Source organism: Tetrao urogallus (assembly GCF_951394365.1).
Source record: "Tetrao urogallus genome assembly, chromosome: Z".
NCBI classification, from domain to species: Eukaryota; Metazoa; Chordata; class Aves; order Galliformes; family Phasianidae; genus Tetrao; species Tetrao urogallus.
In genome coordinates, this window is record NC_136816.1 from 65549710 (window position 1) to 65575403 (window position 25694).

General features: G+C 41.3%; 2 protein-coding genes across 2 annotated transcripts in view; both read left to right on the forward strand.

Moving 5' to 3' along the window:
- Nucleotides 1–4167, forward strand: part of MTMR12 (myotubularin related protein 12) — a gene marked incomplete at both ends in the record, with an annotated part of 31277 nt that extends 27110 nt beyond the window's left edge. The window contains 4 exons of the mRNA XM_079548362.1: nucleotides 730–902; nucleotides 1583–1750; nucleotides 2388–2549; nucleotides 3592–4167. Coding sequence (XP_079404488.1) covers nucleotides 730–902; nucleotides 1583–1750; nucleotides 2388–2549; nucleotides 3592–4167 — 1079 coding nt within the window. The remainder of the gene's footprint in view (nucleotides 1–729; nucleotides 903–1582; nucleotides 1751–2387; nucleotides 2550–3591) is intronic.
- A 15846-nt stretch (nucleotides 4168–20013) lies between these two features.
- GOLPH3 (golgi phosphoprotein 3) overlaps nucleotides 20014–25694 on the forward strand; it is a gene marked incomplete at both ends in the record, with an annotated part of 28203 nt that continues 22522 nt past the window's right edge. The window contains one exon of the mRNA XM_079548937.1: nucleotides 20014–20226. Coding sequence (XP_079405063.1) covers nucleotides 20014–20226 — 213 coding nt within the window. The remainder of the gene's footprint in view (nucleotides 20227–25694) is intronic.

Consider the following 25694-nt stretch of genomic DNA (forward strand, 5'->3'; position numbering starts at 1 on the left):
GAGAATAAGAACTTTGTAAAGCATTATTTTTGCTCTAGATGCACACTAATATATATAATCACTTTAGTAAAGTGTATGCTTACTGTGCACATCTTGAGCAGTGTGTTTACCAAGACTGATGAAAGTAATCACATGAAAAACCAAACGTAATGTTAACCAACGCACTATTTTTCTATTAGAAGTTAAGGGATTTTTCACCACATTACCATTTGAGAAACCTAGCTCTGGAAGATGTTTCTCAAAGGCATGTGAATGGCAGAGGATGGATATTGCACAAGGGGGCAATTTCAGCACTGTTGTACACTCCTTACCCTATGTCTCTTGTGTGCATTTAGGGATACTTTAAGTCACAGCCCCTCCTTGTGAAAAGATGCATGCAGAACAAAGGGGTGAGGATTGAGTAGCAGGCCTAATAGTTGAAGGCAGAAGGAGGCAGTGTGTGCACTGTGGAAGACTAAAAGGAGTAGGGATCTAAATTAGAGTATTGAAAGTTTCCTTTCTATTTTGTCATGCATATGTGTCCAAAAACCTTTGTTTTCAGGAGGAAAAAGACAAACAATATTAGAAATACAGATTTAATGTCTCTGTTATATAACTTGTGAGGAATTTTGTGCTTCTGTGTTTTGAAATACAGTTTTGTTTAGTAACGTGCAGTTAGTAATTCTTTGCTTTGTTATCCAAAGCTTAAGGAATGGTATAGACAATACAGATTTGTCTTCTCTTTTGTAGAAGAGAGTGCTACTGATCTGTGCTGTGTAATCTCCAGTCTGGTTCAAGTGATGATGGATTCATACAGCAGAACAAAATTGGGATTTCAGAGCCTTATTCAGAAGGAGTGGGTAATTGGGGGACATGGCTTTTTGGATCGTTGTAATCATTTACATAAAAGTGACAAAGAAGAGGTATGATATTTATTTTCCTTTAGTTTTCCTTACCTGACATTTAAAATTCTAGTCAGCATAAGGAGGGGCTTAGCTATCCATCCAGAAGCTCTTTTGTTTTTTTTCTGCTTCACGGGTCAGTACTTTGTACAGTGTTAGTGTTTCTGCTATTTAAAGTTCAGCAACGTCTTTATAACTAAAGAATAAACATGAAATTTAACTTCAGTCTTTGAGCCTTTCAAAAAAGACTCACATCTTGTATCGTTTTAAACTGTTAAATGGTTAACATCTGTAGAAATAACTCGAGTGACTTATGCATTTTTGTCACAGCTTCGTATGTTTGTATTTTGGGAATGAATCAAATTGCTATAAAGAATGGAAATCATAGGTGTAAACTGCTCAATTCTAATTAGCAGTTGTTATTAACTAGTTTTGCAACTTTGAAAGCGGCTCCCTTACAGCCTTTTATAGTGAGCTAATATGTACAAATTCAGCTTAGAAAGTGTTGCTCCCTTCTTCAGACAGATGGCTTGGGGGTCACTCAGATGATACTGCAGAGTTCAGCCAAAGTTGTATACAGCAATTCTGTAATTCACCAGGTTGCGTTCTTTGATTTGTAGATGCTGAATACTGTAAAACAAATGGTCTGCATGATAGAACGTACTTTATTTTTGTGAAACTGATACAATATTTTCTTTTAGGCTCCTGTGTTTCTGCTCTTGCTGAACTGTGTCTGGCAGTTGGTACAACAGTATCCTCCAGCATTTGAGTTCACAGAAACTTACTTGACTGTCTTGTCAGACAGCCTCTATGTGCCTATATTCAGCACTTTCTTCTTCAACTCACAACATCAAAAAGACACTACTACGGTAAGGGTTTGTTTTGTGTATGCAATGTGCTGGCTAACAAGTTTGTCTGATAGACAAGGAATATAAAAAAAAAATCAGTAGTAGGATATTTTTCCTTATTTAATTGAAGAATGATGCCTTGGAGGTGAGTCGGTTCAACTTTGCGTCTAGAGGGTCACGTTCAGTACTTCGGAGTGTGTGATGACAAGATGAAAATAACTCAGAAATCTGTAACTTCTAGTGTGGAGCTGTAGTTCCATGTTCATTACTCTCCAGTGAAAATTGAGCTCCTTAGCCTAAGCTGTCCTGCGTAAATTATCTACAAAATTCTCCTGTTACATACTCTGCTTTGTTCTAAAATCAGTGTTTTTTGGTTGTGGATTTATATTCAGTTAATGCTTTTCCCTAGCATAAGGAGGTGGAAGTAGGCAGTAAAGAGCCTAAGAAATTGAAGATCACTGTTTAGCATATAAAGTGTTGAGCATAAAATTTAAATTGGTATCACTGCGTGACTGCAGTGAAATACAGAGAGGTTTATTCCATAGTCCTGACATGCCCTCTGTGTTTGAGTTCATCTCCTGCCCAGCTTCCAGAATGTTTCTAAACTTCACCTTAATTTGGTCAGAAATCTTTTCTAACTGTCTTAATGCTTTGGCAGACTGGTGAAATCCTGAAGGCACAAAGCAGTCCTTTCAGATTTCTTACTGTGTGGGACTGGTCTGTGCAATTTGATCTCAAGGCCCAAGCTTTTCTGAACAACCCTCTTTATGCAGAGAAACCAAAACCAGAAAAAAGCCAACGGAAAACTGCACGATTCAAAGTAAGATTTTTTTTTTTTTTTTTTTTTTGCTTAACCTGTTCTTTCTATCATTTACGAATAAGAAAAGAAGTACAACAAAGTCATACTTCTAACATGCTTACATTAGTGTCAATTTTTAACTGACAAAATATATGTACAACTCAGACTCATCTAGGTCTTGAGTGCTGCTCGCATCTCTCAGCTTTTCAATCAATCTTCCATGGTTTCTGTGCACAGCACAGTTTTTCTTACTACTGCACTTGCATACAACTATTAACTTCTTCCTGGGACTTAATGTCCAGGTGAGTTGTGATGATTTTAAGTTATTTTATTGTTTTATTTCACTGAGTACTTAATTGAAGCGCATAACAGGCTTGTAATTGACTCCTTGATTTTTGCCCTGAGTATAATGGGAGTGTGTGCATGTATTTAAAAACAAACAAACGAACAAAACCCAGTGAAACCCAGGAACAAACAACATCTGTTAAGGATATGCAGTATTGAGTAGGTCACCTCATTACTAGCAAATAACATAAATTCAGAAGAAACAACTTGTTTGGGGTGGCTGTTCTGTAGTTTCTCTCTTGTCTAAAGTCTCTTCTGCACTAAAGCATTCTCAGGTGTGGCACCGTTATGGTATACAGCATAATATGCTTCTGTAAAGTGGCAAGTAATGAGGAAATACAGAATTAAAAACTTCTAAGTCAAATGCTCTTTGATTTATATGGCCATCTTAAATTAAACTTGGAAATCTGTAATGCTTGTATGAAGGGCATTTTCCTGTTGCAAGGAATGCTTTATTCAGTGTTACTTCACTGCTATAGTTGCAGGGAAAGTAGATGCAAATACAGAATGCTGTATGAGTTATTTGATGCATTAGCCATGAGGAGTAGCAGTTTCAGACACTGTAGCAAAGGCAAGGCTGTGTTTAAGTCACTTCATCGATTTTTTTTTTTTTAGGTGTTTTATGAACACAGTTTCAATGTTTTTCTTCTGCTGAAGATTTTTAAAGTCTCATCAATATTTATCTTTGTATATTTTTATTTTCTTTTTCCCCTTCAAGCATCAACGGCAGCTTTCTTTGCCACTGACACAAACAAAATCTTCCCCAAAGAGAGGATTTTTCAGGGAGGAAACAGATCATCTAATTAAAAACATTCTGGGTAAAAGAATTGGCAAGTTCATTAATTCTTCAGATGAACCTCCAAATAGCTTCAGGGAGTTTTATGATAGCTGGCATAGTAAGCCTGTTGATTATCATGGTCTTCTGTTGCCTCGCATCGATGGACCTGAAATCAAAGTCTGGGCTCAACGCTATTTACGATGGATTCCTGAAGCACAGCTTCATGGCGGTGGTACAATAGCCACAGCTGCCAAGATTTTGGACTTGATGGAGGAAGTGCAAAACTTGCAGGTGAAAATGGATGAAGAACATAGTCAAGCTGTTTCTGGAGACGTACATGGTGTTCCAACGCTGAGAAATTCTGCCCGTTTGTCGTCTTTGTTTCCTTTTGCTTTACTTCAGAGACAGTCTGTCAAACCAGCTTTACCCACTAGCACCTGGAAAGACTTGGAAGATGAGGATGACTTGGTCAAGAGAGATGATGAATTTGTTGATCTAAGTAGTGATATGTTATAAAGTGTATATACATTTAAGTATGTATGTGGTTAAGCTGAGTTTAAGATGTTTTGCTGTATCCTAATCTAAAGAACTCGAGTATCTACAGCCTGCTGAGTGGGTCTGTAGGGTAAAGGAAACTTGGCTGAGTATATTTTGAACTTCCATTTCACTCTGTCAGTATTTATTGCAGAAACACATTTTTAGTATAGGTGTAAAAGAAAAACAAGTGTAGCAGCACCACGTGGCTGCTTTATGCAAAAAAAAAAAAAAATTATGATTCAGAGGTAGAATACTAAATGCATATAGCAGCAGTTGTGAGGAATCTGCAGACTTGCTTAACATTTAACATTGTTCCTTTTGTGCTAAAAGCTAACAGGAACTATTAATAAATACATCTGCAGTTGTCCATCATGTGAAATAAAGAAGGCAAGGTGAAACTAAATGTGCTTTCAAACATAAGCTTTTACAGCTGAGAATAGAACTTGGGGATTTCTGTCTGATGTGGCATCAAATGAAGTCATGTGCTTGTCAGCCTCATCCTTTCTGACAGTGTTTATCATTGGCTTGCAGAACTTACCTTGTGTAGTGGTATAATAGCAGCTTGGTTTTTCTAAGGCTCTGCTTGCACTTAGCTTAAAGATCAGGTGCAAGAGCTAAACTAAACATTTCAAGACCTATTGTGTCTGCTGTCATACTCCCTTGCTGCCTTGGAAAATTAAGTCCCAAATGTTTGCTGTTGATTGTAGGAAACGACCTGACAGAGATTCTAGTTTATTATGGATATTCTTTTCCTCTCCTTTAGATGTGAAAATTTTTTTACTCTAATTTCTCTGCATATGCCAGTTGCCTTTGCGGCTTTCTGAAGCTTTGCACTGAGACCTCTACACAGAAGGGAAGGCAGTCTTGAATTTGCAGTCTGTTGCCACTTGACATGAGTTAGTGGTACAGATTATGAATGTGGCTTTCATACCCTACAAACATATGCATCCTGTTACTGGATGTTCTAACAGTACCTCAGTGAAAAAAGCCATAAAGAAAAGCCTGTTGATTTTTTGATCTACTGTGTGTATGTTTATATAAAAAGTATTTTTGCTGCAAATAACTGTCCTTTGTAAAGTTGAGTGCTATCTGACTGTCAAATCTATTTTGAGCCCTTAAATGGTAGAGTACCCCAAGAATAAATGCAAATCATAGTATCAGTTAATTTGAGATGGTGGATGTTGAATATTCTCTGTATGATTTAGAAATCCATGCTGGAAAATTTAAACAGTAAAACTAACACTTTAAAATTTGAGCAGCTCAATGTAATCAGGGTTATTAAACTAAGTTACAGATCAGTCACTTCACAGTGAATTGTACTTCATACGTGTAATAAAAGATCATCTGCAGCTCTTTAAAAATATTAATGTTAAAAGAAATGTATAAGTGGGGGGAGGGAGAGATCTTGCTGCAACTCTATGCCAAATTGAAGCTTTTCAACTGCTGATTGCCTTAATCTTAGTAGCCTGAATTTGTAGCAGTTTGTTTAAAAATATGCTAGTACTTTTCCTTTCTGCTTTGATACATATGTCGTTGCTGTTTGTACAGCTAGCGTTTATTGGAATGGGCTGCCCAGCACATGTCATTCTGACCTTAGTGTAGCTCAAGCGATCCATTTATCCAATGATTTCTATGTGTGTTTGAGCAATGCATTTTTGTAGAGAAGAAATATCCGTCATTCTAAGGTCATTTGGGTTCAGGGGGTTTTTAAACACTGTCATTAGAAAAAAAATCTATTACATGAAATTTTCTGTACTTTTGATCAAACTATTACTGTGGCTGAGTCCTAAAGATTACATATTTATATTACAGATGTTGGACATCTGATTTGTACATAAGTTATCAGAAATCTATATAGAGGAGAAGCATATATGTGGAATTGAACAGGAACACTTCTAATGTAGAGTAAATACCATTGTTGTTGGTTTTCTGCACTGCAGGATTGGAAACGTACTTAATATTTTCACTCAACTTCTGTTTATACCTCCAAGTTTTTACACTGAATGCGATCTAGAAATTGTATAGTTGGCTTAAAAAAATAAATGCAACTCTTTTTCCTCTTTAGTGGGCAGTGTGGAGAGTGTCAATAAAATATACTTTGTCATATTTATCTTGAAATGACAATGTATGTTTAAGCTCTGTTTTGCAAAATGACACTTTAAATTGTAGTGAACTTGACAATCGAAGTGACAAGGCTTGTTGAGTTGTACACAGGGTATTTGCAGACTTACGGAGTGGATGCTGTACAGTTTTGACCTGGCTATGCTGTAGGACGAGTGTATCAGTTCAGAAAAGATCAAAATTCAGTGCAGTGCCATAGGATGACTATGGTAAGCTACTGAACTGATCTAGAGCTTGTCTGCCGAATGGCATTTTTTGGGGATCTATTAAAATATTGCAATCTTAACCGTTTTGGGGATCTATTAAATTTTTTCATTCACAATGGTGTGCTTGTCTTTCATTGAGTTGTTTCCCCATTTCAAGGAGGAGCATTGTTCTTAGTGTGTTAGCACAGGAACTTCCTGAAATTACAGTGGCTGAGTATTCCTCAAACTGAACGTGTTCTGAGTCCAGGTCAGGTGCTGGTCATGGTAAACTATAGAGCACAAATGAAAAACATGTAATTTATTTTTTCCAGAGGTGACATATTACTAGTTTCTGCCCCGAAATCTAGCATGAGCACAAATCACTCAAAAATAATTTCCTAAAGAGAACATATAAAATTGCTGTGAGGTTTAAGAAGAATTTGCTGTTGGAACAGGCACAGCTGCAGGGTGCTGGGTTGCATTGTAACACAAGGTGTGCCACAGCCTCACCCACATCTCAGATCCCTGTGTGTACTTTGACCACTTGGCTTTGAGATGGCATTCACTGTAGTGAATGTGCTCAGCTATGCTGCATGCCTTGCTGGAATCCGAGTGCTTTATAAAGGTACTTACATCCGGCTCATCCTCCTGTTCTCTTCCTGCAATTAAAGCTTTTTCATTCCATGTTCAAAGCACGTAAGCATAACCATTTCAGGAGTTAGTATGACAGTCTCTGTAGTGCGTGTCTTGCCAATGGGTTATTTGTCACACAGAGGTTTCCTTTCTTCAAGTCTTGAGCTGGAAGCTTTGTATACAGTGCTTACTGCCTGATACTCATGTTTTGCATGAAACTTGGTTTATAAATTACCTGAGGTGTGTTTCTTCTTCTGTGACAAAGAAGAGGTGGAGTAATGAAATATTTTGAATCTTCAAAAGCATTTCATATTCAGAACTCCTTTGGCTCTTCCATGTTGTAGTTAGTGACTGAAAGGGGTGTAAGGTAAGATCCTTCTGATGGGGCCATGTTCTTTTCCTTTATTTATAGTAAAACTACCCTGTGAGAAATGCTTTTTGCCAGGCTTTGCAGAACAATGAACCTGGTGTATCCCAGAAGGCAGTGAGCACAAAAGATGAACACAGCTGCTGTTTGAGTTTGAGAAATAGCTGTTTCAAAACAAGCAGTATTTCCCCTATTGCTTTGCCTGGCTGCTTGAAACAAGGTCATTATGTTTACCTAGGAAAGCATTTGATAAATAGCTTTGTAAAAAGCAGAACCGTGGAAAGTGCTTTCCCACAGTGATGACTTGTCCGGCTGTGCTGCTGTTCCTTGAAATTCCCCATCCCTTCTGGCATGTCCCAGCCCTGCTCACACCATGACACCTTCGATCTCAGCTCTCTTCATCTCCTCTGTTCTGAAGTGAGATGCAGTGTTCGCAGTTAGTCTGTCATTGCTAGTAACTTGCTGAAAAGCCAACTTCAGTAACCCTGTTCCAGGGTGACTGAATAAATGGGCTTGTGGTGGCTTGGCCAGGCCAGGTGGTCTGCAGCCTGCTTCTTAGTATCTAGTAACTTGAAATCTATTTCTGCTAAGCATGATCAGAACTACCAGCTGATTGCCAAAGCTCTGGTACAGATAGGTGGAGAGGAAGTGTGAGCAGTCCTGTGGTCACTAGGGAGAAAGAGTGAGAAACCCCATGCATGCGGTGTTCATACAAAAATGAATGCAACGCTCAGATAGGAAAGTCTGCTCATTTACAGTCAGATCAAATATCACGTGTTATGCCACAAAATTTTTATTTGTCTTGGTTAATGTCTGTTTCTGTGTTCTGAAATACTTCTTTCATTTTATTGTAGGAGCCCAAATTCAGTCTTGGGAGCCTTTTGATTTTCCTGGGAATCAGATGGCATTTTTATGACTTCTGAAAGACACTTAAAATCCTTGTTAATAGTATTCCCATTCTGGAAAGAAAAAAAAAAAAAAAAGAAAAGAAAAGAAAAAAATCAGTAACAGTTAACCCAGCTAGAATTGATGTACAGTTTTGCTAATTAAGTGTAAATCTTCACATATTTGTAAACAGTGCCAAGCCTGTGGGCTGGTAGCTTGCTCAGTTTTAGCGAGTAGGATTCACTTCTTCTTTCTGTTTCTACAAACATTGTTTTATAGAATGTTTATGGACGTGATGACAGATAAAAAGACTTTATATGGAGAGCTCATTTCTTGCATCACCACAAAAACATGAAGCACAGCTTTCACCGTGACCTCGATGTACAAAACAGAATTCCTCTTACCAAGTTCCTCATACACAGATAAATACTATCTGTTTCTAACAAAGTCACTTCCTCCACTTCATATTTTCCCAGCTCAAGCTTTCTACTGTGAGTTCACTCTTAAACAACTCTTTCTTGACACGCTCTCGTGAAAGCTGTTCGATGAAGTTTGAAAAAGATTGAGTTTACACATGCTGTGGTTTTTCCTTCTGCATTCTGAGATGGTAAGAACATGTGAAAGCCAGGTAAGGGAGTGCTGCAGATGTCCTAACTCATGACAATTAATGTGCAGGTTTTCAGATTGCAAGATCCCTCACTTCTGTGTCAGTATGGAGCATGGCAGCTCTGGTAGTTGTCCTGTAATTAAGAGTAAATATTTAGAATAAATAAAATCCTGTTGTGTGTTATTTTTCCTAGATGGAAACTGCATAAAGAAAACACAGGCTGATAATCCCAAACTATGTTTTCTAATGCAACATGGCTTCTGGAAACTTTCAGTACTTTGCAGGGTTGATGTCTGCCTCGAGGAATCCTGAGTGCCTGACTGCCTGGGTTTGGGTTGCATCTGATGTGGGGCATCTGCTGCTTGAGGGACTCCTGCTGAGCGCTACCCAGCAGTGTGCTCCTGCTGCCCAGCTGTTAGTTTGGCTGCCACATGATTGTATAGAAATAAATATTTTGCTGTTGTAGATTAGTTTTCTATTACATCAGCTTGCTGATGTATCACACCATGGTTGTGCAAGGGAAACATCTATGGCAGATTGCTTGAGGGTGACTTTCTCAACAGGGAACTGCCAATTACAGCAGGAGGGGAAGGTGGAATCACAACTGCAGTAGAGATGGCTCTGGAGCTGCTATGTTGTTGAAAAAGAGAAACTTTGGGAACCAGACCTAACATGTATTTATTTGAAAGGTCATAAATGGCACACATAGCTGTTTAACTCTTCTGAGAAGAAAACACAGGAAGCACAAAACCACTACCGAAAGCAGACAAAATAAGCCACCAACCAAACAAAAGAAGCTTTGGTTTTGGGTTGCCTTAAAAAGCCTTCCAGGGTGATCAGATCTGCATTGGATCTGAGCTGGTTGTTACAGGAAGAAGCTACGGTAGGCAGAATAAGCCAGCCTGATCCACAGTCATCAGGCACATTCCTCAGGCTGTGCTTTGGTTTGGACTTGGGCATGTTTTAAATATCATCATTCTGTCTGGGTTGTGACTTAGCAGTGATTGTGGCTGCTGAAAAGCAAAAATCATGTTTTGACTTGTAGTGTGAAAACAATCATCACTCTGAAAGTGACTTTGGATTCCTGATGCATTTCTGCTTTTCTCATTTAAGCTTCTTGTTATACATAACTGAGGGGTTACTCTTCGTTTTCAGCATATTTTACTCACTCACATCTCGTTTCTTGTTAGTTTTAATGTGTTTGATGTGCTTTGTCCATATGCAGCCCATTGTCCATCCCAGGGGCAGCATGCAAGTCTCTCCCTTCTGACCAAGACCCTAATTTTCCAAGGCTATTCACCCACCCAGTGCTTTTCCACAGGTAGTGGCCCATTTTTGTTATTCAAATTGCAGTTGAATAGCTATCTAGCAGAGATGATGATAAAAAGGGCTAGTTACTGAAATGAAATGAAGTGAAATGAAATGAAGTACATTAATAGTAAAATCATTATTCAATGTATCGGTATTAAATAGAAGCTCCATGAATACACAAAGCCTCTGCAGGTAACAGTGGATGCTAGAAAGAGCTGAAATATAATTACCAGGGACCTGGACTCAGGCAACAGGAAATGATCGAACATAAATGATTCTTCATAATCTTTGTACCTTATTAAAGCATTAGTAGCCCTATTGGTGCTGGCTGCTAACATTATTATTCCGTCTAGACTGGCAGACATCCTTTCCCTTTTGAAGCCAGCGAGGACTTCCCTCACAAAGCAAATGATTCTCCAGCTGAAACACATTGATGTCTTTATCAGAATAACATTGTGTACAGCTGCTCTTGCCATCAAGAAATTTACTTTATATTCTTAGAATCTAAGTGTGGTTTTGGTTGGAAGAGGCCTCAAAAATCACTTATTTCCATCCTCTTGCAATGGGCTAGTTGCCAGCTCAGGCTGCACAGGGCCCTATCCAACACAGTTGTGAACACCTCCAGGGCTGGGGCACCACAGCTTTCTGGGCAGCAGTGCCAGTGCCTCACCATCACCACCCTTCAGTCAAAAGTTTTCCCCAACATTTAATCTAAATCTCCCCTTTTTTAGTTTAAAACTGTTCCCCTTTGTTCTGTCACTATCAGGACATGTAAAAAGTTGTTTCTCTCCTCTTTATAAGCTCCCTTTAAGTACTGGAAGCCCGCAATGAGGTGTCCCCTGAGCCTTCTCCAGGATGAACAAGCCCAGCTCCTTCAACCTGTCTTTGTAGGAGAGGCGCTTCAGCGCTCCAAGCTTCTGTTGTGACTCCAAGTCCTTCTCCACAGGACTGCTCTCAAGCTCTTCTCCCAGTCTGTAAACATACCTGGGATTTCCCTGGCTTAAGCACAACACCTTGCGCTTGGCTTTGTTTAACCTCATTAGGCCCCAGGACAGATCCCTGGGGAACACCACTTGTGACCAGCCTCTACGTTCATGGGACATAGAGCCTCTGAACATATCCCTCTGGATGCAGCCATCCAACCAATTCTTGATCCTGCAAATATTCCACCTTTCCAATGTCTCCAATTCAGAGACAAGGATGTGGTGCAGGACCGTGTCAAAGACTTTGCGCAGTCTAGGTAGATGACATCAGTTGCCTGCCCTTTATCTACAAATGCCACCACTCCATCACTGAACCAGATGCGTCAGGCACAATCTGCCCTTGGTAAAGCCAAGTTGGCTGTTTCAGATCACCTGTTTGTCCCTCACGTGCCATTGTTTCTGTGTGAGAACTGGAGTTTAAAGAGTAAACTTAATCACAGGGCTGACCAGCAATTCTTTAATAGAGCTGAACTCTTTTAAGTGAGGAAGTAATATTACCTCTTCTTTCAATGCAGGGGATAAGAGGCTCTGGAGGGATTAAAAACTTTTAACAGCATTTGCTCAGCTGGGGTGGCTATGGAAAGCTTTTTTGGATGGATTCAGTCCCTAGTGAAATTTTCTTAAGATGTGGCTGAATGCTAAAGTACAGAAAATGTATTTAATTCATCTGTCTTAGCTTTTGTTCAATTTGCATATCTGTTGACTCGCCGGTTGGTGCTACACTGACAACTAGACTGGCAGCAGGATCTTTTCCAGATAAAACCATAGAATCACAGGATCATGAAGGTTGGAAAAGACCTGTAAGACCATCTAGTCCAAACACTGACTCATCCCCACCACTCCCACTAACCATACTCCTCAGTGACTCATCTCGTTTCTTGAACACCTCTGGTGATGGTGACTACACCAGCTCCATGGGCAGCCTGTGCCAATGCCTCACCACTTCTTTGGAGAAGGAAGTTTTCTTAATATCCAACCTGAACCTCTCTTGGTGCAGGCTAAATCTGTTACTTCTCATCTTAAATCACACACTGATGCTGATTTCCTATCTCTCCTGGATGTCTGCTTGGGTCAGCTTTAGGGAGGTTTGCTTTGCGTTAATAAGCAAGTAATCTCCACCTGGTCATCACCAAACCCTCAGTGCTGAGCTATGGAAACACATCTGTGTTGAGGTAGGCAATTGCAGCATAAGTGCACATGGGCAGCTTTGGTGTGTCAGGTCAGACTTTGAGGTGTATGTGATAGCAGTGAAGAGCACAGGATGTATCGCTCTCTGCAGAGCTGGTGGGAGAAGCCTCACAGAAGGGCTTTGAGGTCAGGGTTCTGGCTGACGGAGCTATGTTTAAAGAAGCTGTCTCCAGCTGTTTGATTTAAGCCATGCTCAAAGAAGCAGGGCTGTGTATTTTTGTAAATAAGCCAAATGGTATAAAAGGTGCTTTATTCCTAACTGGAGTAATCTGTAGGACTCTATAAGCTGGCCAGCTGCCCAGATCAAGAAAGATCTCTTCCTGCAAAAGGAAAGTTGGCAGATGGAGCATAATCAGGAATTTATATATATATATATATATATGTATATATATATATATAAAATTTTTGTCAGATGTGCTGAAGAGACATAGTAAAAACTTTGAAGTTTTTATCCATGTATTTTCAAAACTGAACATGGTTTGTGTGTGACAGTATATTTTCAGAATGCACTTGGAAACAGTGGTAAAAAAGGCATTTTCTTACTGCAACAGTTGTGGTCCTCCCTCATTTCCATGCCCTATTTATTGATGTTAGCATCAAAACTAAGTCCCTGCTACTGTCAGCACTCCAGGGAAGGGAGGAGAGCTCAGAGTACACCTTAGTAAAAGGCATTTGCTGAGGTGTGCGGTTCAACTGCAATCGCGTACCCACAGCAATGTGTCTGTATCACATTTCAGATATAGCTCCTGTCAGAAAACAGGATGCTAGAGATGCTTTAGCACTTTGTATTAACCCTGGTTTTACGTGTACCATTGAACACATGTTCAAAGATGATGTCCATATCTGAGGGCATGTCATGTTCTGTGCAGATGCAAACTGTGCTTTTATTTTGGCCACAGGACATTCATCACCAATGGTGAAGTGCCAGCTTGGTTCTCCAGCTCCACGTTGAGTTTGCAGTTTGGAAAGTTCAGGAAAACAGAGCCCATTTGAAGCAAAAAAAGAGAGCCTCCTAAAGTTCTCTTTTAGAGCCAGTCTTCAGAGTGGGACCATGCATCCAGGATTGGGAGTGCTTTCAGCACTTTGGGGTACGCCTAGAGCTGCTCACCCACTCTGAGCTGAGAGCCATTTCCTTGAGGGATGGCAGCCACAGGAGCAGTCAGCAAAGGCTAAAATGTATTCTTCTTGTGTGTTTGTTCTGCAGGAACACAAGGGTTGCATTTGCTGTTGTGTGATGCAGAATATGAACAGTGAGGGTAATTTTGGTCTTGGGGGATTTTTAAAGGTTGTTTTAATTTCTCTCTGAAGGACTTACTGTGCAGTAAATAGCTGTTAAATCATTACTTTATCCTTTGGCAGACAGAATTAAGCAACTGCCTAAGAAAACATTCGTGAAAACATTTAGTAAGAAAAGATCATACATGCCAAAGTAGGACACCTTGACCGGGATGGCTGATTCATCAATTCGACATATTCTGCGTTAAATATGGAAAGCTCATATGTCATCTCTCAGCAAGAGCAAAAAGAAATGTATTTTATCTTTGGAAGATGACTTACAAATCAGATGGGATCTCAGCTAAATCTCTATGCAGGTGAAATACCAATGTGCAGCATGTCTCATTCTCTGTACAGCCATGTAGATGCACTGGTGCTGTTGAGAGGACCCTGGCCACAACCTCACACTGCTGGATGTATTTCTTTTTCTAGTCATCAGCTGGGTTTCTCCACTGAATATGTGTTTCTAACCTTCATTGAAAATTGTGAATGGTGATAATTTAGATGCTTATTTCTTTTTCTCTCTCCTCCCCATGGAAGTCACTGGAGTCTTAAAGGTCTGTCTGATCCTGACTTCAGTGACCCGTGGGAGCGTGAGAGCCAGCCTAAGGCTCGGCAGCCAACAGACTCAAATGGGAGCATTCACTAAACAAGCAAGGGAAGCACTTTTACACAATCCTTCTAGGTGTCCCTAAAAACTGGATTAAATCATTAAGAATAAATCAAACACCACTCTCATCTTTCCAGATATATCAGTTATTTCTGGTGCTGTTTCAGCTCTGTTCATCTCCAAGAACGAAGCCCCAAATCCTCTCTCCTTTTTCCCAATCTAGTTCTCAGTTGGAAAAAAATATAAAAATCCACTCGAAGGCAGAAGCGTGAGCAGGAAACACAAGGCGTTACATAATTGCTTTGCCATCCAGGCTCCTGATTACTCAGTCAAGCTTCTTCTCTGTTTGAATCCATGGTGATTGCTAAAAATACAAATATTTTAAAAATGGAGACATTGTTATCACACTCTCTAAAGACTCATGCTTGAATATTATACATCATCTTATTTAGCCATGTGCAGGTTGTCTTGTGCCCAGTGCTGCACAAGCGCACAGCAGAAGTTCTTATGCATCTGCTGCTCTTCAATCAATATTATGCAGGTAGCAGCACAATAGAGTTGTCTCTGTCCCACCATTTTGAATGATTACTTTAGTTTAAGCTAAAGATGTGGTCTGTAGAGTTGATTTCATTCAAAAATTTCTTGCAAATCCCTTATGAAGAGATTTGTAGAGACAGCAGCTTTTTAGCATCAAATATATTAATCAGGGTTTGCACTGATGGTAAAGCGTTAGCTGGTGAGAAGCTCTTTTTAAAAGCCATTGCACAGAAATGATCCAGTGAAAATGTTATGACACTGAAGATAGATGGTGTTGCACAGACATAGTCCAGTGCAGGATTTACCCAAAGAAAATCAATCCACATTTGGCTCGCATTAACCCTGTGGGAAAACATTTGCAGGTGATTTTCTCAGCCTTCTCCTTCACAGTCGATGGAGGCACTTCAAATTCAGGTCAAAATGGAAAAAGCTGTCAGTGCCTGGCGGTGTGCTGTGCTGCTGCACTCCTCCCCTCAGTGCAGATCAAGCACATCCACAGCGAGAAGGTGCGATAGAGTGCTCCATAATGCTTGACTAGCAGGAGACTTTGTTTGTCTGTGTTTTCAGTCAACTTTCAGCATAACAAATCGAGCTAATCAGATGCGCTTCCACTCTGTTTTGAGTCCTGAATGAGTCAGGGAGAAGCATAACCCAGAGATGTCTGCATCTTCCACCAATGAACGCCTATCGCATGCTTTGGTAGATGGCATTACTGGAAGTACTATCACTGGTGCTACTTCAAAACCCTCTGTGTGCTGTGATCACAGCCTGGCTGCTGTCAGGAGTGAAACCATGCTGCACAAAGCAGGTGTGGAACAGACCGTGTGATATGCTTGGCTGAGCCCTCAGGAACAGCCCAACTCCCTTCCTCTCCTTCACCTCTCTGCACAGAGGTTTTTAAATTACAACTCCATGGAAACATTTTCTGTGCACCATCTGGCTTTATGTATTTTTCAACGAGTTGATAAGTATTTACACACCCTAGAGAGAACAGATAGTTACTGATTTGTTACATGGGAAGGGAAACAAAGCTTTTTCAAAACTGATTTTATATACAAGCCATTGGATTAAGTGCTTTAAATTTTGCCAGGATCCCAATGACCATTGTGGTGTTGGTTTCACAAAATTTCCACCCCATTTTTCTCACTGAACTTGCTAAGATAGCTACACATTTTTCCTAGTGATAATGGTTGGATTGAATCACTGTGTAGAAATGAAAACACATATTCCGTACAAACTGCACTTTAACTGATGCTTTGTCTTCATTATTTCAGTACTATAATTGCAGTATTAAAATAATGAGTACAGATTCTTGCTACTGAGCAGCACTGCTCACACACAGGGAGAAGATGCCGTTAAAATGCAAAGATTTCAGGAACTAGCAATCGTCTGAACTCCACAGGTGAGGAGAAAATGAGAGGACCTAGAAATACATGAAACGAAGGAGACCTTTTGGGAAAGTGAACGCCTTTCTGTGTCTGCCTTTGGTCTCCCAAAAACGTCTGTCAGTCAGCCTGCAAGAAAAAAGACTATTGGTTTTGTTTTTAAAAATATTAAAGGCATTACTAAATTTTTAATTCAAAGCACTGTGAATCTAAGATGAATCATTTTACTGACTTAGTGGCTACACCAGATTTTATATGAGCTAGGTATTAATGCCTGGCACTATGCCACTGGATGTAATTTGTGAGTTCATCATAACCCGATCCAGTCTATGTCAAATACGGAGTAATTCTTCATATTTTTGAGACAATATCATTCCTAAATCTGCCAAGGAAGAGAATTAAAGAGAAGTTTATTTGAAAAGATATACTGCCAAATTTCAGCTTTGTGAAGTGGTAGTTTAAATGATATCTGACTACTGAGTGCCAATTGCTGTCAGAGCATGGGTTTGTTGTATGGACAAAAAGAAATGTAACACTTGGAGCTTCTTACTTAGCAAAATTTGCTGCTATGCTACTAGTGTTGGGAAGTTCATTGATAAAACCAAGAAGAAAATGCCAGTTGGTCTGCAATGGCTAGTGAAGGTTTTATTTGGTACCAGGACAACAGTACAAGTGAAACAGGTACAGCTGAAACTGCAAGAGAGAAAACACTACAGAGCAGTGTGCAGCCACTGCATTCTAAACATGTTCTTTACAGACTTTTGGCCATAGACTCTAGTTTCTTCCCACCTCAAATGCCACATGTTGGTCTGCTCACTTCTCTTGCAAGTCAAGTCAAAATCGCTGGCTCCCTCTCCTGTTGTCCTTCTATGCCTTTGTTCCTACTGCAGGTCAAAATCTTGCTGTCGGAGATCAGCAATAATACTGGATAGAACAAACCTCAAGATATTTTGTTCTTTCAAACTGCTTTTGATTATTAATGCTCACTGCAGAATTTACTTAAACACATATCTGTAATCAGTACAGTTTTAAGGATGGTTTGGCTTTAGGAAATCCCTGTGTTCCTTTGTTCCTGGCCACTGGTTTCCATGTTGTAAGAGAGTGTAGAGCTCCTTCAGTCATGATATGGTGCCAATTTGTGCAGCTTCCTAATCACCAGATTCCAGAAATGATTAATGGTTAATACCATTTGTGTGTGTCACAGCAGATCCTTTCAGTGATTCCAGCAGCATCTCCACATGACACCAGTTACAATGGGTGGAGAGGCAGACCTTCATTGTAAGGGAATGGAAGACATGGATAGGAATGTGAACGAGCTCCACTGGCAAAACACTGATGGGGAAGCAATACTAGGGTGAGCAGCCTTCTAGATGCTGCTTCTGTTAGAAAATAACTTCTGTATTCTTGACATTAACCTCAAAATGTGCACAAGTTATTAACCTGATTGTCCTTCAAAAGAAAAATCAGCCCAGCAGTATCTTGCTATTATAACAGTGGAACCTACATTTACCTACAAAGCCCAGAGTTTTGGAGCATATCATGGTTTAGAACTTCCAGTACTGATTAACTACATGCCAAGCTCGGGACATTTAAGCTAGAACACATTTGTCAAGAATGAATAGCAGTTGACCTCCTGCTTGTTAAATATTGTTACTCTTTGTTTTACCTGCTATCCCAAGACATTTGCACTTGGTTTGTTAATTGTCTTTTCTGCTGATATCAGAATAAGCCCTACTCCCACTGCAAAGTGAATCATGGGAACTGCAATCAGTGCAACACAAAGCAAGTCTAAGATTCATGCTTTGCTATTTTCCCTTTTATTTCTGCTACCCAAAGGGCTGGCAGCAGTTCAGAAAATCCAAGTGCTTTTGAAGTCTCCTATACCTGGCTAGGATAACTTCAGCTCATCAGCAGCTGTTAAGAGAAATTCTGCCAAGATATTGGCTTAGGAACAAACGGGGATGTGCTATGAGTTTACTGCAAGCCAAACAGAAACTATTTATAGATGAGAGCCCCTGCATTTGCATTATTTCTTCTTAACAGAACAATTAAAAAATGTAGCCTTTCAGCTCTGCGGCCAGGTGCCTCTGGAGTTGGGACGTGCCAGGTGACAGCCCATATGATGGGATGCACACATTACACAAGGGCTAGGGATACAGCCTCCTGGGCTCCTGACACCACCACACTGGACTCATCAGTATTTTTGAAATATGTTCTGGTACAGATTGCAGAGAAGGTTGTTATGTGGCACACTGGGATCTGCCAGGTGAAGAAGATCCAACAAGCTGCGTGGTCCTCCTCTGAAACAGCAGTTCTTGGTACTATTCGGGGCTTTAACACTAGTGAAATTGGATGCTGAAATGTGTCTTGTTTGCCCTCCTTTGGTTTTGCCTATTGGCAGTGATCTGGTATAGAAAAACCAAAGAAACAATAAAAGACTGGATCAAAATTCGATTATAAGCATTGATTCATACTGAGCTTATTAGTTCAGTTCAATGATAAGGAATTGGAATTGAAATTAATAACAAAAATATATTTCTTTGAAGTTACACCATTAAATTCATGCAAACATCTGAGCATGTAAAGGCAGAAAAGTGACTCTGTCAAACATGATTTCATAGTATGTCTCACTCTAACAGACATGAAACTGACCAACAAACTTTAACACCCTTATTGACCTACAAGTTATACTCATTTGGTCACTTTTGTAATACGAAACGGAAAAGCTGGCAATGAGCAACATGGTCAGCAACTGCTTTTAAAATCAATTTTCACAAAACTGAAAAGCAAAACAAAGACCAACGACGAGTCCTTTGTGGCTGCCCAGAACAGGACTCAAAAAATAATGACAAAAGAAATGACGTGAATAACCAGGAGCTGTTAACGAGCCTTCCATCGGTTAACGTCTAAAATGGAATTAGGGGAGAAAAGAACGTAGTTAAACAGCGGTAGCAAAATGGAAATGATCTTAACAGCCCCAACAGCGCACTGCGTCCACGCGGGAGGAGAGGACGGCGCTGCTTTGTTGCAACGACTGCAAGCCCGTCACCCTGATCGCAGCGCTGAGCAAACAGCCGCAGCTTATGGAGGAGCGAATTAACAGAGATTTCACTATTCAGCGAAGGCATTTCCGCAGAACAGGTCTTGTGGCGATACCGAGGCACCTTTTATTTACGCAAACGCCCGCTGGACGCAACTTGCTATAGCCCAAAGCCGGAAAGGCCGCCAAAGCCGCGACGCGGGCTCCAGCTGCGCTCAGCTCCGCCGCCGGCCGGCCGCTCCCCGCCCCGCTGATGGCGGCGCTCCTCGGGGCGGATCGCAGCGCAGCACAGCGCCCCTCCCGCCCCCGCCGCCGTCGTCTCCTCCCGTCCCCCCGGGGCTCCTCCCGCCCGCGGCCTTTTCCGGCGCCCCCCCCTCCCGCCGCTGCCACATCCTCCGCTGACATCAGCCCGCGCCGCCATATTGCACGCGAAGCCGCCTCCGCCAGCTCGGCCCCCGCTGCCTCCGCCTCCGCGGCCCGGCCCCACTCCCCATGACCGCCCCCGGCCGGCCGCAGCCGCGGTGCGGGTAGGGCCGAGTGGGAGCGGCTCCCGCTACTCCGTCTCCGCGCTCCCGAGTTGTCGCCGAGTCCCCCGCCGCCGCCTCCTTCTTCTTCTCCTCCTCCTCTTCCTCCTCCTCCCCACCCCCCAAGCCTCCCAAACCCCCAGCCCGGCCTCTGCCCTCCCGCCGCCCGCAGCCATGACGTCCCTCACGCAGCGCAGCTCCGGCCTGGTGCAGCGCCGCACCGAGGCGTCCCGCAGCGCCGCCGCCGACAAGGAGAGGGGGGCCGGGGGCGGCCCGGAGGACGAAGGCCGTCGGGAAGAGCCGGGAGACGACGAGAAGGGAGACTCCAAGGAAACGCGGCTGACCCTGATGGAGGAGGTGCTGCTCCTGGGCCTCAAGGACCGCGAGGTGCGGACCGTGCGGGGGGGTCCGGGGAGAGGGGACGCCGGTGACGGGAAGCGTGTGTGGGGGAGGGGGGATCTGCCGTGTGTTGGCTGGGCCGGGGCGCGGGTGGGTCGGGGGAGGCTCTGGAGGCCAGGGTTGGGGTGCCTGCAGGTGGGACGTGGCTGCCGTGAGGCCCGGGCAGCCTTGCGGTGGCTGTGCTACTGCTGCTCGCCCGCCGCTGGGACGTGGGAGTCTGGGCTGTGTAACGCCTTGTGCCCGCAGGGCTTCGGGACGCTCGGCAGCCCTTTCTGAAAACGCTTCTGAGGCTAATGCGTGCGAAAAAGGCCGGAAAGTTGATGGAGACAGACACGATAAAAGCGGGCCTCGAATCCTAAGCGGGTCAAAATGAGGAAATAGGTTTTTATGTAACTCCGTGTTTCACTGAGTTTATGATACGCTTGTTTGTCGTGGTTGTGTGAACAGCAAAGCGTATTTCTATGGATGTGGTGGTCAGCTTCGTACTGACTTATCATTATGAAGTGATAATCAATACAAAGGACGTGCACACTGTGCAAAGCTTTATCAGGGAAAACAGTTTGATATGCTGTGTGGTGAAGCACACCTTTGTTGTGATGCCTTTGTTTTAGTTACTAGCTGTCATGTGTGCTTAATTAAGTGACCTGCTTAATTCTCTGTTGGTGTTGCAAGTAAACTAAAGAAGACTGATTTAGGTGGAAGTATCATGAAGCCGTTCACAAGCAGAAAATAACAGGAGGAAACTGCCAAGCAGTGTGTTCCTTGGCAGTGGGTTGCATCTGGAATAACTTGACTGGTTGATGTTGTGTAGATTAGGAAGTAGTTTTCCTAAATAATGGTAATTTTGTTGTTGGGGTTCTGTCTGTGTATATATCTGTTGCAATAACATGCTTTCTTTCTCTCTCAGTCCACGTACTTCAGTCCACGTTCTTCTAATCCCATTTTTCCCAGACGGACCTTGCCATGGCATCACAGTAAAGTCAGCAGATAATCACAGAGATGTGTGCTTCTTCCTACTGATCCTGAAGATGTGCCTATGTGTGTTGCTCTTCTAACTCGCCTGAATAGTTGCAGGGAAGAGTTGGGCTTGCTGAGTCAAGTCAGGATAGGAGGACTTGCTCTGAGAAAGATGGGTTAGACTAGGTGAATTTCCAGCCCTTTTTTTCCTCATATGTGTGGTAAATCTGCTGAATTCGTGGGTTCTGGGCTGTAAAGATTTCAAACTAGGGAGCATTCTGTCTGCTTAGAAAGAATATACAGCAGGAGTGTTTCCTTGTGTATCAGAAGTTAGTAATTCATACTGGGCCTAAAAAATGCAGCTTTGCACTGCTAAATCATCTGACTTTTAGTATAAGTGGTGATGGTGCATGCTACAGGTAATGCGGTATTTCTGTGTACAAAAAAGGGTATTGATTGCAGTGGCATGGGTATTCGTGACTCCCTTGAGATTTTGCAGTTGAAACGTCAGACAGGAAGAATGATGAGAATGATAATGTCATCTGTAGGGTGGGGGGCTTATGTGCATCAACTGGCACGCAGTTTCTGAGGCTGGTTAGGCACGAATCACTAGAGCCTGTGTTTTACTTCTGTGTCTGTTTGTACCTCTGTCTTTTATAGAAGTAAAGCTCTTTATCTTCAGGGTTTTTTAAATTTAAAACTAGATAAATTTTTGAAGATTTGGGGTTTTCTGTTGTTCTAGTGAGCAAAACAAATTTATTTTATGCAGTTGGGAATGCTTTTTATGAAGTTTTTACTTCCAGTAGAATTGATCCCCGTTGACATTTGTTTGAGGCTTTCTCATGACAGCAAGTGGAGAAAAGTAACAAAAGGTCTATAAAGAACAACTGTGAAACTGCACAAAGTGTAAGAGACAGGCAAAAGCAGGTATGTGAGCTTTAATCTCAACTAAAAGCCAGTGAATCTGCAGTTGTCAATGTTCTTGTTTGACTGTATGCTGAATTACTTCATTGTGTTGGAATAGAATAAAAGTTACAAGACTGTACTTTGGTAAGAATGCATTTCCCTAAAAACAGTTACTTCACAAAAGTCACCGCTAACTGCATTGATAACTTAGCTTTGACAGTTTAGGAGTTAATTTTTTTTAAACATTAAACAGTAGTGAATTATGGCATAACATGTAAATTTTATCAGGAATGCCTCGCGTGCCAGTGGACACTGTTTATAACTTCTTTGTATAGGTAGAAGAGCCTTTGCTCTTTGGAGAGCTTTACAGGAAGATTCAGACAGTGATGGACAGGTGCATTCAGTGTTTCTAGGAGATGGCAAGGTATTTGTGAGAATCCTCCTTTCGTGGCAGCACAAGGCCTTCAGCAGCCATCACAGAGCTTGAGTTGTTGCCTGGTTGTCTCCGCACTGTTGGTTCAGCCATGAGCACATCCTGCTGCCCTAACAAACGCAGAGCACCTCATTCTTAATGCTTGAACACAATTAACAGCCTTTACACATGCTTCCTGGGCATTGTCTTTTTAATTTTTTTTTTCTTTTCTGGTAAGTTTGATCTTATTAAAATGTGATTTATGTACATGGGCTGATTGTTCTTTTTTTTTTTTTTTTTTTTCCACTGATGGTTCCTTTTCTGTATCTCCTATGTATTCATAACTATTTCTGTATTCCAAGGTTGAGACAGGTTGCAAGGGGTGTGTGCTGATATACGCACATGCTTGCATAAGGTGTCAAATGCTGTGTCCTTGGAGGAACAGATAATTCAGTGGAACAGAATGCATTACTGCAGTTCTAGAGGGAACATCCTTCAATAAATACATGGAATCCCTCTGGAAATGAGGCTACAAAGGGGAGTCTTGTTCATCCATCTAGAGCAGAGTAGTAGCCTGTTGCTACAGGAATAAAAAATACTGAAATAAAATACTTTGCTGTGTGAAGTTAAAAATAGTATTGTGGTAGGATAGGTCAAAGCTGCGGTGAAAGGGAGATTGTTATATGGAACTTCTGAAGCATCTGAGGTCGTCAGTGCCGAAAGAATCGAGTGGTAAACACTAACTGCTTATTTGTAAATGACAGCGAAAGGGCTAGTGCAGGCCAGCGGGCTCTTCACCAGTGGCTCTTCCAGATACTGTCCAGCTCTGTCCCATAGGAAGCTGGAAGGCTACAGAGTGCTCAGTAGCCATCCCTCTCTAAGTTTTTTTTTTTTTTCTGTATGTAGGTTTTGTTTTGTCTTTTCCTTTTTTTCTTTTTGGACGTCTCTCTTGATAGTGGTTGGGAATCTGTTGAAATGCAGTGGTGCTTACAGCTGTTATATGTATCCTATGTCACAGCTAGATGAGTCAAAGCAGCTACAGAGGTTTATAGTTTAGATAATAATGCTAATAAGGTAAAACTCGTATTTGATCTGTAGCTAGTCTGTTGTTTGCTGAAAGAAAGCTCATGTGAAGTATGCTGAAATAAGTCGTACTACTGCCTGCTCCAACAGGGAATGTTTCTGGCTCTATTATTTGTTCCTTTGGTGAAGCCTAAGATGTTATTTGTGAGAGTGAAGCAATATTCAGTCACTTAATTAGGTGCAGAAATTCTTTGGAATCTTTGCTCATGCTGGGCCTTTGGAAGCCTCTTTTATGGGTGAAGTTTCAGTATTAACAGTAGAGTTACAGTGTAGCTTTTTGCCAAAATAACGTGAAGGCTTCTATGTTAAATTTTCATTCTATTGAAATAAATTATTTGGGAGTTGGTTTACCTATTTCAAGTGTGTTGTTTGATGCTGATCAGGTTAGTGCTGTAATGTTGTTTATCCTTAAAGAAAAATCTGAGCAGTTATATTTATTAGTGAAATTCCTGCTAATCCTAAAGAGTTTTTAATGAAAAGTGGGGAAAAAAAATTACAACTTTTGAAATGGAGTGGTGTTTTGTCCAGTCTTAAATTTTGATTTTGTGATGATGCAGAAGGTTGTGGGGTTGATAATTTGTAGGCAAAGAAAAAAATACTGGTTTTGAAAAGCTTTGTTGTAACCTTCTTAGTTCTGCTTAAAAGAAAACCATATCGATGGTATAACAATGGAGGGGGTAATGTCTGTGATTAAGTCATTCCTTTCGTAGTTCTCTGCCTTTCTGCCTTTCTTTCACCTCCCAACACAAGGTCTGAGCTGGCAGAACATGAGAGGTGCAAGCTGAGGAGCACACGAATTCTGAGATGCAGTGAAGTGCCCCTTTACTGTGCTTGCCAGTAAATCCTCCTCAAGTCTTTGGAGGATCTGGAAGCAGCGTTATGTCTGTAAGTTGACTTTGTGTTGAAAAGGTGTTCATTTTTCAAAGTTTGGATGCAGCGTGTGTTATCCCCACTGCTGTAGCGTGGCTAATCTGTGATCTGTATTATTTATTCATGAATAACTTCAAGTGTAGCATAATTCTTCCTTTCATCTCAAGCTGTCTAGTGTAGGAAAACCAGACAAAAACTTATTCGGAGCCTTTCTAGTGATACATCACAATTTTTTAGTGCTCTTAATAAGGAAAGCTGTAACTCTTCTTCTTCTCTTCCAGCAAGCTGTTTTTCTGGCAGATTTTTTCATGATGTGTACCTGAGAAAGTACTGCTGGTTAGTCGTGGAGTAAGTAATTGTGGAACAGAAAAGCAAGGTTTTATATTTAAAAAAATATATATTTCCAGGGTTTTGGGTTTTTTTTTTTTGTTTTCTGTTCTTTTTTTGACAGCGAAGCAGTCGAGGCACTGATGCATTTATCTCAATTAAGCTGCATGTAATGGGCCTTCTTTGCAAGGCCAAATTGACAGCCTAAAAATTGCAGGTAGTATGTCAGCTATGAATTTTCTTCTCAGAGCAGGTGACTGCAGCACACGTTCACTGGTGTTGTGTTAGCTGGGGAAAGGGAAGCTAGTTCCCAGTAACAGTGCAGGTCAGTTTCCTTTGCATAGGCACATTTGCACTGAGCTTTTAGTGAGGAAGGTAAAAATATCAATTGTCTCACTGTGTACTGCTGCTGAGTACTTGTTTTTCCATAGTTAACCTGCTTGTAAAATGTCAATTTCAGTAATTTATTTTTTTTAGTTTCAGAATGAAATATTGAAATATTACTGCAGAAAAATTTAACATGCATATTTCTGACATAAAAATAAAAAAATTCATAAAAACATGAAATAGAACAAAACTGTTCTCTTCCTCTAAAAGGTGCTGCCTGTAAAGCTGGGTGTGTGGGAGCAGATAGGCGTGTTGTGGTATGAGGAAGACTGTTAGTCTCAGTGCAGAACCATGCGTTGGCCCCACCTCTTAACTTGGATTGAACTACAGTATTTCAGCCCTTTTGTTTCATTTTGTTTGTGGTGAACCATTAAGATGATGAGTGGTGTGCCTTGTGAGCTAGATCTTTGTAATTGGAAAGGCATTAAATGTTTGCAGGACTTATTGCTGTTTGTGGACGTTGCAGGGTGCTAACCAGGAAGTTAGGCTGTTGGGCTTTTTGCATATCTTTCTG